The following is a 14,254-nucleotide window of genomic DNA, read 5'->3' on the forward strand; positions in this document are numbered from 1 at the left end:
ATTACCCACATGGGATGTTGGCCAAGGAACCAGAGTCAGCTACTCTCGTCCTGCTGAAAGCTTCCTCAGTGACTGCAAGTCACCGTCTACTCATGACCTCAGTTTGAAAACTAAATGGAAATCTGGGCCCTCCTGCAGCCCCGCTGGGTTCAGTACTCAGGGTAACATGAGATCAGATTCATGCCTTTAGTCATTCAATTTTTATGGGCGCTCAGAGAATCACGGACATGTCAGACTGGAAGGAACCTTGAAAAGTCATCCAGGTCCTGCCTCAGCACAGGGGTCTGGACAAGTAAACCTGGATCATCCCTGACAGGTGTTTGTTCCACCTGCTCTTCAAAACCTCTAGTGACGGGGATTCCATAACTTCCCTTGGAAACCAGTTCCAGAGCTGAACTAACCTTAGAGTTACGGTACGTCCAGACTACCCGTCGAATTGGCGGGTAATAATCGATCTATCAGGGATTGATATATTGCGTCTCGTCTAGACACAATATATCGATCCCCGAACGCGCTCCTGTCGACTCTGGAACTCCACCAGGGCGAGCGGCGGTAGCGGAGTCGACGGGGGAGCCGCGGCCGTTGATCCCGCGCCATGAGGAATCGAGGTAAGTCGAAATAAGATACGTCAACTTCAGCTATGCTATTCCCATAGCTGAAGTTGCATATCTTACCAACTGTAGACCAACCCTTAGAAACTTTTTCCAAATATCTACCCTAAATCTTCCCTGCTGCAGATTAAGCCCATTACTTCTTGTCCTGCCTCTAGTGGACATGAAGAAAAAATATCCTCTTTAAAACACCCCTTATCCTATGTGGAGATGTGTGTCTAACAAGTGGGGTGTAACACATTTGTTGTATCATGCATCAAAGAAACACAGACGCTAAGTGGGATGAAAAGGGCTGGATTCTGCTCTCAGAGTCACCGGAGTAAATCCAGAGTAACTCCACTGACTGCAACAGAGCTCCTCCAGGTTTACACTGCAGTAAACCAGAGCAGAATCTGACCCAAAGAATTTAAGACGTCAACTTTCTTATTACACAAGAAGCCGAGCTTGATGCATTGAACAGGTAAAAAAAAGGGCAGCACACACAAATCACTAGTGGAGATGCCGTCTGTTTTTAATGAGTGACAGTTCGAACGACAGCTTGAAGAACAACAAGTTGTGATGTAAACAGGCAGCGTGTGCAGGCTCAGGCACCAGGAGAGCTCCAGTCATTGATAACGTGTTGTTATTGTTAGATGGTGCAGAGGGGCTGGCCCCTTGGGCCCTGTGGATCTCGCCCGTGGGGAAAGAAGCAGCCTCTACACCAGCATTTCTCAACCTTTCTGATACCAGGGACCGGCTTGCTGCCTTCCTAAGCTGTGTCAGGAAGATCTCAGGGGCCGACGCTGGTCCACGGACTGGTCATTGAGAAACACTGCTGTAGAGGAAACACTGGAGTAGCAGCTCCAGCCCTGGCCTGGGGAGAGATTCTCATCCCTCCCAGCTCCTCCCGCATCCATCCTTCCCCTTCACAATCCCATTGCACGTCCATGTAATGTTACTGCAAAGGGAGCATGCGCCTGCTGAGGATCAGGGGAGCTGGGAGCTGTGACGTATACAGGGGCTGCACGTCCCCTCTGCAGGCTCCTGCCATCCGGCCTCACTCTGTGCATGGAATCCGCAGCCGTTCGGCTGTGTCCAGGTCCCTCTGCAGATGAGAGGATGATGATGATGGTGTTATCATAGCACCCAGGACTCCCGATTATGGATCAGAGCCCCTCTGTGCTAGACGCTGCACCAACACAGAACAAAGAGACAGTCCCTGCCCCAAAGAGCTTCCAATCTAGTACACAAGTGTATTATCTACACCGTGATGCCTTTATATCCCAAAAGGAGATTTCCCACCTTATGAGGTTGGACCCTGTGGGGATCTTCTGACCTTTATATTGCAAACAGAAAAGGGGAGAAAATAAATAAAAAAGGTGACAGACAGAGCCTTCTTCCAGCTGCTATGTCCGATCAGCAGAGAACCAGCCATCAGTTCCCACGTGTGGATTCCCCTGCACGAGACAGTTCAGGGTTTTAGATGTTTCCCTCTGGCCGATCGCTGCATCGTGCGCCCGTTGCGATTCCGTGAATCAAAATCCAGATGAGCGTATAAGATCCCACCCTGTTTGGCGACAGTTAGTAAAATTAGCCACTTCCTTGTAAAATGAAGGGACACAGGTGAGAGAGAACCGAACATTCAACTGAGTTTAGCCTAATGAAAAATTCCCTCTCATCTCTGATTCTCCTGCTTGTCCTATAAATGGTGCGTGTTATCGGAATGGAAACCGGTGCTGTATTCTGATTTTAGGAGCTCACCTGCTCATTATATTTTGCTAGATCCAAACGCGGTATAAATGGACAGTCTCCTATTGAGGTCAGGGAGCTTTGGCTCAGGCCCACAGAACCTGTCACTGGAAAATGTGCTTTACAAATATAATTTCTTTTAGCTCTTTATCTTATAAGTGCCAAAAAATGTTCCCAGCTGCAGAAAAACCCTGTAAAGGACACAGTCAGAACTAATAAGACGTCAAACTTCCCATCATCCTTGAGCAGTAAGTCTAGTTATCCACTTTTTACACATGGGGAAACTGAGTCACAGAGCACTATGTGGCTTGCCTGCTATCCTACACTAAATTGGTACCAGAGTTAGCTGTAAGACTCTTTGCTCCCTTTCAGCTACTCCAACAGCTAGATCTCACTTTCACCTTCTCCTTTCAAAACAATCAGTTTAAGTGCCAAATATATGAAGTTGCTGGATGGATTAGAAAAGCCTGAGACAAACACAGTGATTTACACAGAGTCAGTTTCCAAAGAGCAGTACCTGGTTCTCCTGTGAAGCTGGGGGTGCTGAGATCCTGGGCTGGAATCCTGGAATGAACAAAGACAACACCAAAAGTTCCTCTTCCATGGTCACTCTCCCAGCTGTAGTTCATTGACTAATGGTGCATCTGAGCTGTGGGTGCGCAGGGCACCACCATGCATGGCACATGGACAGAGGCTAGCGCTCTTTGTGAACTATACACAGGGTGCCTGGGCCACGGGCAGTAGAAGACTTTCTACATTGCTCCCTTTGTCACTGAGAACAAAGCCGTTCTCCCGACACAGGAAATTCAAGATTCAGAAAACAAACATTCTGAGATCAGTCCTGGCAGTTGTGACATTTGCAGCATGTTCATGTGTGGGACGGGACAGTAGCAAGCAGGGGAGTAGGATTTCTCTCTGCAGGAGAGTGTCTAGGCTGGGCTGTGTTTCTTACCTAGAGTAGAAGGGCAGAGGGTCCAGATGAGGCTCAGAGACACCAACAGCAGCAGCAGACCAGCACCAGCCGCAAAGGGCACAATGTAATATGAGCACTTGCTGTCAGGGGCTGTGGAGGAAGCAAGAAAAAAAAAAGACACATGTAAGTGGCTGACTCCAGTAAAGAGGGTTGTGATGCCACCACATCCAGCTCGTCTCTCCTGATCCCCATTTCACCCCAGGCGTTAACCCCCGAGGCCACAGGAGCCTTCAGCACTTTTCTCCCTCTGTTGTGCCCGTGGCATTAGGCCAATGCCTTCCCCTGTAATCAGAATCTTCTCTGGACCTTCTGCCATCTACAAAATCCTCCCTGTAGGTCTCTCCTCACCTCATCGTCTCTCCATCACTTTGCATATCTCATTGGAAAACATCTATTATCTCAAATGCCTCTCAATTCCCCTTTACTCCTGGTATTTATTATTATTTAGCTCTTTACAGGGATTCATACGTACAATCTGGGTGAAAGCTGCCTTAGAGATCAGAGCTACATTGTCTTGTGGTCCCTGTAATGTCTCAATTCACCTTTCTCCAAATTCTCTAGAGAAATTCTAACTAAGACATAGAATAATTCCGCTTTCTGTGATGGAAAGTTACATAGAAGCAGCTCTGACTGTGGCTACTTCACCCCTATTTCACATCTGAGTCTCCCTTAACCTCAAATACAATATCTCTCACCTGCAGGATACCTGGTACTTTTCTTTACACTGGTGCCAGAAGAGTTGAATTTGACTTCACAGGTGAAATCCTTCCCACTGGTCCAGGTGTCCATGGGGACGCTGATGTGATTTATGCACGTTAAAGATCCATCCTTTGCTTTCAATGAGCGCGTCAGCCCCTGTTCCTGCAGCTCCCCAGAAACACTCCAGGAAACATGGACTGGGCTGGACACTCCATGGATCACACAGGCCAGATTTGCTGTCTCAGTGACTTGAATACCATGTGCAAATGGGACCAGAAGCATCACCCAGCTGCCTTTGGTATAACTGTCTGAGCAGAAGGAGGTGGAGAATTTAGTGTGATGATCAGATGAGCTGCAGTCTGATTAAAGGTGTTAATCTTTCACTAAGCGAAGGTGGGTGAGGTAATATCTTTTATGGGACCAACTTCTGTTGGTGAGAGAGAGAAGCTTTTGAGCTCCCACAGAGCTCTTCTTCAGGTCTGGGAATTTACTCAGAGTTCTGTGTGAGCTCGAAAGCTTGTCTCTCTCACCAACAGAAGTTGGTCCCATAAAATATATTACCTCACCCCCCTTGTCTCTCTAATATCCTGAGACCAACACGGCTACAACAACACTGTCACTAAGGCATTAATTCAAAGAAACGTCCATTGAAGAAGGAGATAGCAAATCATCACACCACCACTAACTAGGAGGTAGCACAATACATATCTGCACTAGCCAGGAGGAAAAGTGTGTGCAATTTTAAATTTTTTATAAACATTTCATTAACTCAACATATAGTTTCATGCAGTCATGGCTCTTAGGTTAGAAATATTCCCCTCCTGGGTGCCCTGAACAGTCACTGAGAAACTTCAATAGTTTATTTTTGGCACTTTCAAGTTTTAACATTTTTACTTATAAAATGTATGTGTATTATATCCCTTCTGTACCCATAGTATTTATTGTTTAGCTGATCTGTTTGGCTTAAAGTATGCTTTCCTTGGAACCATTCATCAATAGATATGGTATCTTGTTACATTTTAATGGGAACATGACATATGCTTTGTCAATCAATTATTAGTCTTCTTAAACAAGTTAAATGGTTCCTTACCTCCAATAATCAGCGTGGATCCATTCCCGAAGATCAGGTAGCTGCTGTATTTATAGGCACAGTAGTAAATGCCAGACTCAGTCTTTTGGACGTTGCTGATTTCCAGGGTTGAGCTGTGTGTCTCGTGTTTGCAAGCAAATTTACTTACATTTTGATCATCCGAACAGCGCTTAATGCATGTTAGAGTCTCACCTTCTCTTCTCAAATACCAAAACACTTTCAATCCTCCTCCTTCCAAGTTTTCCGTGGAAGAACAGTGCATCTTGGCGGTGTCATTAACTTCCACAAACTGGATCCGCTGAGTCTGGTACAGATATAACTGCACTCCTAGCACTGGAGAAATAAAATATCATTATAGCCAGTTTCCATCAAGTCTCCAACTGCCACAGATGGACTGGATAGCTCAGCCATAGAATTTAGTTAATCTGACATCATCTATGCTCTGCAGCCTAAATGCTAAAAAAACCCTGCTATTAACATCCAGCTAAAGTTTGAAAACATATCATAGATATTCCTGCTGAAGAGGCTGTTTTCTCAATTCCAAAGCTTAATGCAGAAGTTTTACCTAAGGAAGATAAAACCAGATACTCGGCAAAGATCATTTTCATAAAAAAAGGTAGAACAAAATCCTGACACACTGGCCCAAAGGCTGATGCCCAGTGCACTGCTGCAGTGACTGGGTTCAGTGTCTCGGTTATGTCCAGTGAGGAACGCCTCCGAGGAGGATGTGCTCTGGTGATAGACACTAGATGGGTGGGGTAAAGAATCTACAGAGGCTACAGCATTTCTTGTAGATATTCTCTGCAGTCCAATGGCACAGGAGTGTGTATAATGATTGAGAATAAATTTAAACATCCAGAATATGGATGATCTATGTAAACAAATCTATATGACTTCGGAGCATAAGTCCCTTTGACTTTCAAAGGAGAATGCTCCTAAATCACTAGGTCTTCTGAGAATCGCAATGTAAATCTCTCCCCAGCCTTCATGTTTGGTTTAATGGATCATATTTTGTGTTGGTACGACACAGACATGTAATGATCATTTGGCATCGTGTCTTGGAGGACTTTAATTGTACCTTAAATCCTCACACAGAAAGCTCTGATATTTGACAAATAAGACACTGTGGGATGCAATTTTCAATTGTACAAGTCCCAGTCTCAAAAGTTACTTAGGGACAGATTGTCAAAAGTATTTCGGTGCCTATAAAGGCAGAGAGGTGCCTAGCGGGATTGTCAAACATGGCTAAGTAGGTTAGGGGCCTCACTCCTACTGAAGTCAATGGAAGTTAAGGGCCTCCTCCTGGATCTATCAATAAACTGGCTAAAAACAAACTGAAAGGGGCAGGTTAGAAAGCTGTGTCTCGCTGCACAAAGTAGGGAGAGAGAAGTAAAGTGCATCTATCAGTGACCCTTCTGAAACAATTGACAATAGAGGGCAACATGGGCTAGCGAATAGAGCAATTGGCTCAAGAAAGACCAGATTCCCCAGGTTACTTCTCCATGTCTCCTTAGACTGCACCCCATTTTCTGAGACTGCACTGACTGGCTGCAGCTCCCCTGGCAACGTGGGGATCGATCTGTCACAAACCCCTTCCAGGCAGTTCTTCCTTCTTCCTTCCTTCCCTTTCACTCCCTGGGCTAAATCCTGCAGTCCCTGACTGAGGCAATGTTAAGTGGAAGCAAGAATTTGGCTGATGAAGGATGACTGAACTGGACAAGATTCTGCGTGATTTCTAGCCCAAGGGCATTACTCACAATGACACAGCTTCCCCTTTGCACCAATGTAAAGAGGAGTTTAGAGGAGCAGAAATTACACTCACACCCACTTCCAGGCCCTGGTGCGTTATCATGGAGGAAAAGGGCTTAATGCAGATGAGAATCAGGTCTCCAGGCTCGCTTTTAAGGGGCTGAATGTTGTCAGTGGTTGTACAGAGAAGACCACAGAAATCATAACACTATTTGAGAACAATGTCTCCTCAGCAAAGTCCCTTATAAAAGAAAGTGCCTGTTACAAAGCACCCAGTAATACTGATTGACAGTGGCACAATGCTTTATTTACTGCTCGAGAGATCCGAACACACTGCTTTACAATGGGCAATGCTTAAAGGAACTGAGCATAGGCACTGATCCTAAAAGTAGCTGAGCACCCACCACTCCCCTTGACTTTGCTGAGTGTGGGGAGTGTCCAGTGTGTCACAGTCGGTGCATCAGCACCGTGCAGGATTGGGCCCTTACACTGTATACAGAAATATCTTCATACACTGTGAGGGTGGAGCGGGGCAGCTGTCTGACAGCCCCACAGCAGCACTGCGCAGTGCCTTAGGGCAGGAAGTGAAAAGGAGCAAAGTAGCCAACTGCAGCTACATTTTACACTCGTGTGATTACCAGGGCTGGGCAGAAAATGGATTTCCCACCCCACACACATTTTCAAGATATCGAAAACTTTTCCTGTCATGAACTAGGATGAAATAATCAAAATCTCAAAAATTTTCCTGAAACCAAAAATCATTCTGGGTTGGGTGAAAGGAAGCGTTTTGTTTGAATAATTTTGAAATGTTTCCTTTCAATGTGGACCATATAAAATTTGGACTCTGTTCCATTTTCTTTCAGCAATAACCAGCTTAAACTTCTAAGCAAGGTGTCGTTTTGAACTGGAGAACCGGATTGGTTCATGTTTCAATTCTGAAACTTTTTGGAAAGTCAAAAAATTCATCAAAGCTCACCCCTTTCCCATGGGGGAAAAAACCCTACATTTCAACACATGGGCATTTTCTGACAAAGAAATGTTCCTTCTAAAGACCTGACCAGCTCTAGTAATATCCCAAATGGGATGTTGGCCAAGGAACCAGAGCCAGCCGCTCTTGTCTTGCTGAAAGCATCCTCAGTGACTGCAAGTCACCATTCATTCCAGGCCTCAGGTTTAAGTTTCAATGGAAATCGGGGCCCTCCTGCAGCCCCGTTGGGTTCAGTTCTCAGGGTAACATGAGATCAGATTCAGGCCCTTAGTCATTCATTTTTTATTGGTGCTCAGAGAATCACAGACATGTCAGGCTATAGGGGAAGTTGACAAGTCATCAAGGTCCTGCCTCAGCACAGGGGTCTGGACAAGTAAAGCTAAACCATGCCTGAGAGGTGTTTGTTCAACTGCCAATGACGGGGATTCCACAACCTATTCCAGAGCTGAACTCCCCTTCGAGTTAGAAAGTTTTTCCTAACATGTAACCTAAATCTCCCTTGCTGCAGACTAAGCCCATAACTTGTCCTGCCTTTAGCGGAAATGAAGAACAATTGATCACCATCCGCCATGTTTGAAGGTGTGTGTGTAACAAGTCATGTGTTAACACATTCATTGCATCATCCATCAAAAGAAACACAGATGCAAAGTGGGATAGAAAGGGCCGGATTCTGCTCTCAGAGACACCGGTGTCAAGCTGGAGTAACTCCACTGACTGCAACAGAGCTCCTAGAGGTTTACACTGCTGGAAACCAGAGCAGAATCTGACCCAAAGGAATAAAGAGGGCACCTTTCTTATTACACAATAAGCTGAGCTTGATGCATTGAACAGGTAATAAAGGCAACACAAACAACACTAGTGGGGTTGCCGTCTGCTTTTAATGAGTGACAGCTCGAACGACAGCTTGAAAAACAACAAGTTGTGATGTAAACAGGCAGCGCGTGCAGGCTCAGGGCCTAGGAGAGCTCCAGTCATTGATAACGTGTTGTTATTGTTAGATGGTGCAGAGGGGCTGGCACATGGGGCCCTGTGGATCTCGCCCAGGGGGTAAAGCAGCCGCCTGTGGAGGTTGAACTGGAATAGCAGCTCCCGCTCTGGCCTGGGGAGAGATTCTCATCCCTCCCAGCTCCTCCTGCATCCATCCTTCCCCTTCACAATCCCATTGCACGTCCATGTAACGTTACTGCAAAGGGAGCACGAGCCTGCTGAGGATCAGGGGAGCTGGGAGCTGTGGCATATACAGGGGCTGCAAATCCCCTCTGCAGGCTCCTGCCATCCGGCCTCACTCTTTGTGCAGGGAAGTTTCAGCTGTTCAGCTGCGTCCGGGTCCCTCTGCAGATGCGGGGAGGATGATGATGATTGTGTTACCATAGCACCCAGAGTCCCAGTTATGGAATAGGCCCCATTGTGCTAGGTGCTGCACAAACACAGAACAAAGAGACAGTCCCTGCCCCAAAGAGCTTCCAATCTAATACACATGTGATGTGTAAAGTCATCTACACCCTGATGCCTTTATATCCCAAAAGGAGATTTCCCACCTCATGAGGCTGGACTCTGTGGGGATCTTCTGAGCTTTTTATTCTAAACAGAGAAGTGGAGAAACTAAAAAAGAAAGGAGACGGAGACGGACAGAGCCTTCTTCCAGCTGCTACGTCTGATCAGCAGAGAACCATCCATCAGTTCCCACGTGTGGATTCCCCTGCAATAGACGGTTCACGGTTTTACACTTTTCCCTCTAGCTGGTCGCTGCATCGTGCGCCCGTTGCGATTCCGTGAATCAAAATCCAGATGAGTGTATAAGATTCCATCCTGTTCGGTGACAGTTAGAAAAATTAGCCACCGCCTTGTAAAATGAAGGAGGTGATCAGAGAGAGCTGGGATGAAGTTCTGACAGAACTGAACATCCAAACGAGTTTAGCCTGATGAAAAATTCCCTCTCATCTCTGATTCTTCTGCTTGTCCTCTAAATTGTGTGTGTTTTCAAAACCAGCGCTGCATTCTGTCTTTAGGAACTCACCCGCTGATAATATTCTGCCAGATCCAAACCCCATATAAATGCACACTCTCCTACTGAGGTCAGTGACCTTTGGATCAGGCCCACAGCACCTGTCACTGGAAACAGGGCTGGTTCCAGGCACCAGTTTGGCAAGGAGGTGCTTGGGGGGGCCACTCCGGAGAGGGGCGGCAGGTCCAGCTATTCGGCGGCAATTCGGCGGACGGTCCCTCACTCCCGCTCAGAGCAAAGGACCTTCCGCCGAATTGCCGCCGAATAGCTGGACCTGCCGCCCCTGTCCGGAGTGGCCCCCCCAAGCACCTCCTTGCCAAACTGGTGCCTGGAACCAGCCCTGTTTCCAGTGACAGGTGCTGTGGGCCTGATCCAAAGGTCACTGACCTCAGTAGGAGAGTGTGCATTTATATGGGTTTTTTTTTTCCGGCTGCTTGGAGCGGCCAAAACCCTAGAGCCGGCCCTGACTGGAAAATCTTGATGTGCCTTACAAATATAATTTCTTACAGCTCTTTATGCCAAAAATGTTCCCAGCTGCACACAAAATCCCTGTAAAGGGTATCGTCAGTAACAATAGAACATTAAAGTTCTCAGCATTCTTGCACAGTTGATCTTCTCATCCGTTTTTAACATATGGGGAAACTGAGTGAGAGCATGTAAGTGACTTGCCCACCATCCCACAGTAAATTGGTACCAGAGTTAGCATGAAGGCTCCTTGCTTCCCTTCTGCTACTCCAACAGCTAGACCTGACTTTCACCTTCACTTCAAGGTCCATCAGTTTAAGTGTGAAATGTATAAAGCTGGACTGAGGGACTAGAAATGGCTGAGAGACACAGTGACTGACACTCTGAATACATGTTCCAGACCTGAAGAGGGGCTCTGTGTAAGCTCGTAAGCGTGTTTTCTCACCAAGAGTAGTTGGTCCAATAAAAGATATTACCTCACCCACCTTGTCTCTCTAGTATGGGACCAACACGGCTACAACAAACACTGCAAACATTGATTTAGACCCAGATTGTTTGTAACATGACGTACCTGGTGCTCCTCTGAAGCTGGAGGTGCTGAGATCCTGGGCTTGAATCCTGGAACAAACAAAGACAACAGTAAATGTTCCTCTTCCACGGTCACTCCCCCAGCTGTAGTTCATTGACTAATGGTGCATCCGAGCTGTGGGTGCGCAGGGCACCACCATGCACAGAAAAGGGAGAGAGGCTCATTAGAAAGGCTACTGCTCTTTGTGAACTATAGACAAGGTGCCTGGGCCATGGGCAGTAGAAGCCTTTCTACATCGCTCCCTTTGTCACGGAGAACAAAGCCGTTCTCCCGACACAGGAAATTCAAGTTTCAGAAAATAAACATTCTGAGATCAGTGCTGGTAGTTGTGACATTTGCAGCGTGTTCATGTGTTGGACGGGACAGTTACAAGCAGGGGAGTAGGATTTCTCTCTGCGGGAGAGTGTCTGGGCTGGGCTGTGTTTATTACCTAGTGTGGAAGGGCAGAGGGTCCAGACGAGGCTCAGAGACACCACCAGCAGCAGAAGACCAGCACCAGCCACAAGGGGCACAATGTAATGTGAGCATTCGCTGTCAGGGGCTGTGGAGGAAGCTAAAAAACAGACACAAGTAAGTGGTTGACTCAAGCCAAGAGGGTCATGATGCCACCACATCCAGCTCTCCCTTCCTGATCCCCACTTCACCACAGGCCTTAACCCCCGAGGACTGAGACTACAGGAGCCTTCAGCATCTTTCACCTTCTGTGTTGTGCCCCTTTCATTAGGCCGATTTCTCCTGTAACCAGAATATTCTCTGCATCTCCTTCCATCTACAAAATCCTCCCTGTAGGTCTCTCCTCACCTCATCGCCTCTCCACATCTCAGCAGGAAACAGCTCTCTGCACCCTCACGTGCCTCTGTTCCCTTCTCCCTCTGACACTGGCTGTCGTTTAACTCTGTAGGGTGCTTTACAGATACAGTTGGCATGTCAGTTTCTATTGAAAATCACTGCCGGTGAGCACTGCAAGTCCCCTTTCCTCCTTCCCCAAAGTTCTTTGCAGCTCTGCCTGCTCCTACTTATTATCCGACATTTCACAACTTTCTCTAATTGCAAATTGCGTTAAAGTAGCTCTGACCATGGACACTTTACATGTCTAATTACCGTCATAATTATCATAGTGCCTCGGAGTCCGAGTCATGGACCAGGCCTTCTCTGGGCTATCGATCTGACTCCCCTCTACTCCCAGACCCTAATATAAAATCACTCACCTTCCATATACCTGGCAATTTTCTTAACACTCTTGCCAGATGAGTTGAATTTAACATCACAGGTTAAATTCTTCCCACTGGTCCAGGTGGCCACGGGGACACTGATGTGATTTATGAACACCAAGGAGCCATCCTTTGCTCTCAGCGAACGCGTCAGCCCCTGTTCCTGCAGATCCCCAGAAATACTCCAGGAAATTTGGACTGGGTTGGACACTCCATGGACCACACAAGCCAGATCAGCTGTCCCGGGGGAGAGGAGGCTGTGGGGAGATGGAGCCAGAGGCAGCACCCAACTGCTGGTGGTGTAACTGTCTGTGGAATAAAGCAGAGAGTTCAGTGTGACGCTCAGCTGAGCTGCAGTTTGATTCAGGGGGTTACTCGTACAAGATGAAAGTAGCTCAAAGGATAAATGTGTTGTACAATAGGAAAATATGAAGAAACCGACAAATGAAATGAAATCCAGCCCAAACTAAACACATATTTGCACTTAGAAGAATGGAAACTCTGTACTATCTTAGAAACTGATGCAGTCCTAAGAACATTTCCTAATTTCCAAGTATTGTTTCATTCAAATATGGCTCATAGGTGAAAAATATTCCTAGCACGTGCCATGAAGACAGAAAATCTTCAAGAGTTCATTTTCACAAATTTCATATTTTTAATTGTGCAAAATACATTTTTTCTGTTCTTTCAGCAGCTAGTGTTTACTTGCTCTATTTTGGATTCAGACAGGTCTGTCTTCTAACAATTCAATCTTGGATAAACAATCACAGCAGCTTTTTACATTTTAACGTGCACATGAACTATGTCAGTATTGTCATTCAATTTCTTTCCTAATCATCCAGTTGTTTTCTTACCTCCAACAATCAGGGTGGATCCGTTGCCAAAAGTCAAGAAGATGATGTACGAATCGGTACAGTAATAAACCCCCGAGTCATTCCGTTGGGCATTGTAGATTGCCAGTGTCAAGTTGTGTCCTTCCGATATGCAAGCAACTTTACTTACATTTTGATTATCTGAGCATCTCTTAATTAACATGGGGGCCTCGCCTTCCCGTGTCCTGTACCACTGAGCTGTCATACCTCCTGCTAAAAATTGTTTTTCGGAAGAGCACTGGATCTTCGCTGTATCATTAATGTTCACAAACAGGAATGGCTGAAATTGGTGCAGATATCCCTGTACTTGTACCACTGTAGGAAGAAAAGAGGTTGTGTTATTAGAGTCAATATTCAGCAGATTATGATCTGCCCTAAATAAACTGGATAGATCAGAATAAAAACAGATGCCATCGGATGATATTACTGCTCTACAGCCAGAGCACTGGAAATTAAACTAAAACTGTGCACAAGTGAATAAAGAGCATCTCAACTGTGCTAAGCTATCAGGAAAGCCCATGTCCTATTGAAAAGGCTCCTTTCTCAGTTCCAAACCTTAACACGATGTCTAATGCAAAAGCTTTACCCAGGAAAGACAAAAGCAGATACTTGGCGAACAGCATGATTGTAATAAACAATATAATGAAAGATGAAATCTAAAAGCACCCGTCTGGTCCGCTGCTCAAGTGGAAAAGGTCTAACGTGCTGGTGACAAACGCCTCCGGGGGGGATGTGCTGTGCTGATAGATGCTTTGAACAGGGTTGGTTGTTTTTTTTTAAAAGAACTCTTTGGGGACAAACTATTTCTTATTGCCTGTTGCTGCATTTGACTCAAACCTGGATCTATTGTTATGATTCAGGATAATAAAATAACCACCAGGATGTGGCACAATGTAGAATATGCAGGAGATTGTATTAGACCTGCCTCTGTGTTGAGCTGAGACAGGGTGTACCAGGGCTTCCTGACGAGTCAGGCTATTGCATACGACACTGGTTAAAGGTGCGATTGTGCAGACAGCATTGTACCTGCTGCCTATGGCAAATGATTTTCCCAAGGTTCAGCGCCCACAACTGGGGTCAGATTTTTTTAAGAGCCCAGCTCCCATTAGGCACCTAACTAACAACATGATTTTCACGAGGGCTCTGCCACTCCCACTGGAACACTTACGGCTGGATACTCAAGAGATCGGGGCCCAATAGGCACCCAATGCACTGAGCACTTGTGAAAAATCTATCCCTTAGGTCAGTTCCTGAGGTTACGTCTACACTGCAAA

At 46.2% G+C, this 14,254-nt stretch overlaps 1 protein-coding gene across 3 annotated transcripts; it reads right to left on the reverse strand.

The window, feature by feature from the left end:
- Positions 1-1,431: 1,431 nt before the first annotated feature.
- Positions 1,432-13,896, reverse strand: LOC117869694 (immunoglobulin kappa light chain-like). 3 transcript variants are annotated; one of them, XM_034756748.1, is made up of 6 exons: positions 13,567-13,662; positions 12,963-13,295; positions 12,106-12,417; positions 11,328-11,450; positions 10,880-10,926; positions 1,432-2,157 (listed from the first exon to the last, which is right to left on the reverse strand). In XM_034756748.1, exons 1-6 carry the CDS (start codon positions 13,601-13,603, stop codon positions 2,062-2,064), a joined length of 948 nt encoding a protein of 315 aa, XP_034612639.1. In that variant the 5' UTR covers positions 13,604-13,662; the 3' UTR covers positions 1,432-2,061. The 3 variants fall into 3 exon arrangements, with proteins under 3 accessions (XP_034612639.1, XP_034612638.1, XP_034612640.1); XM_034756747.1 differs by lacking the exon at positions 1,432-2,157 and adding an exon at positions 8,745-9,647; XM_034756749.1 differs by lacking the exon at positions 1,432-2,157 and adding an exon at positions 8,746-9,647 and having other exon boundaries at positions 13,647-13,896.
- Between the last annotated feature and the right edge of the window lie 358 nt (positions 13,897-14,254).

The sequence above is a fragment of the Trachemys scripta genome, chromosome 24 (assembly GCF_013100865.1).
Source record: "Trachemys scripta elegans isolate TJP31775 chromosome 24, CAS_Tse_1.0, whole genome shotgun sequence".
NCBI lineage: Eukaryota > Metazoa > Chordata > Testudines > Emydidae > Trachemys > Trachemys scripta.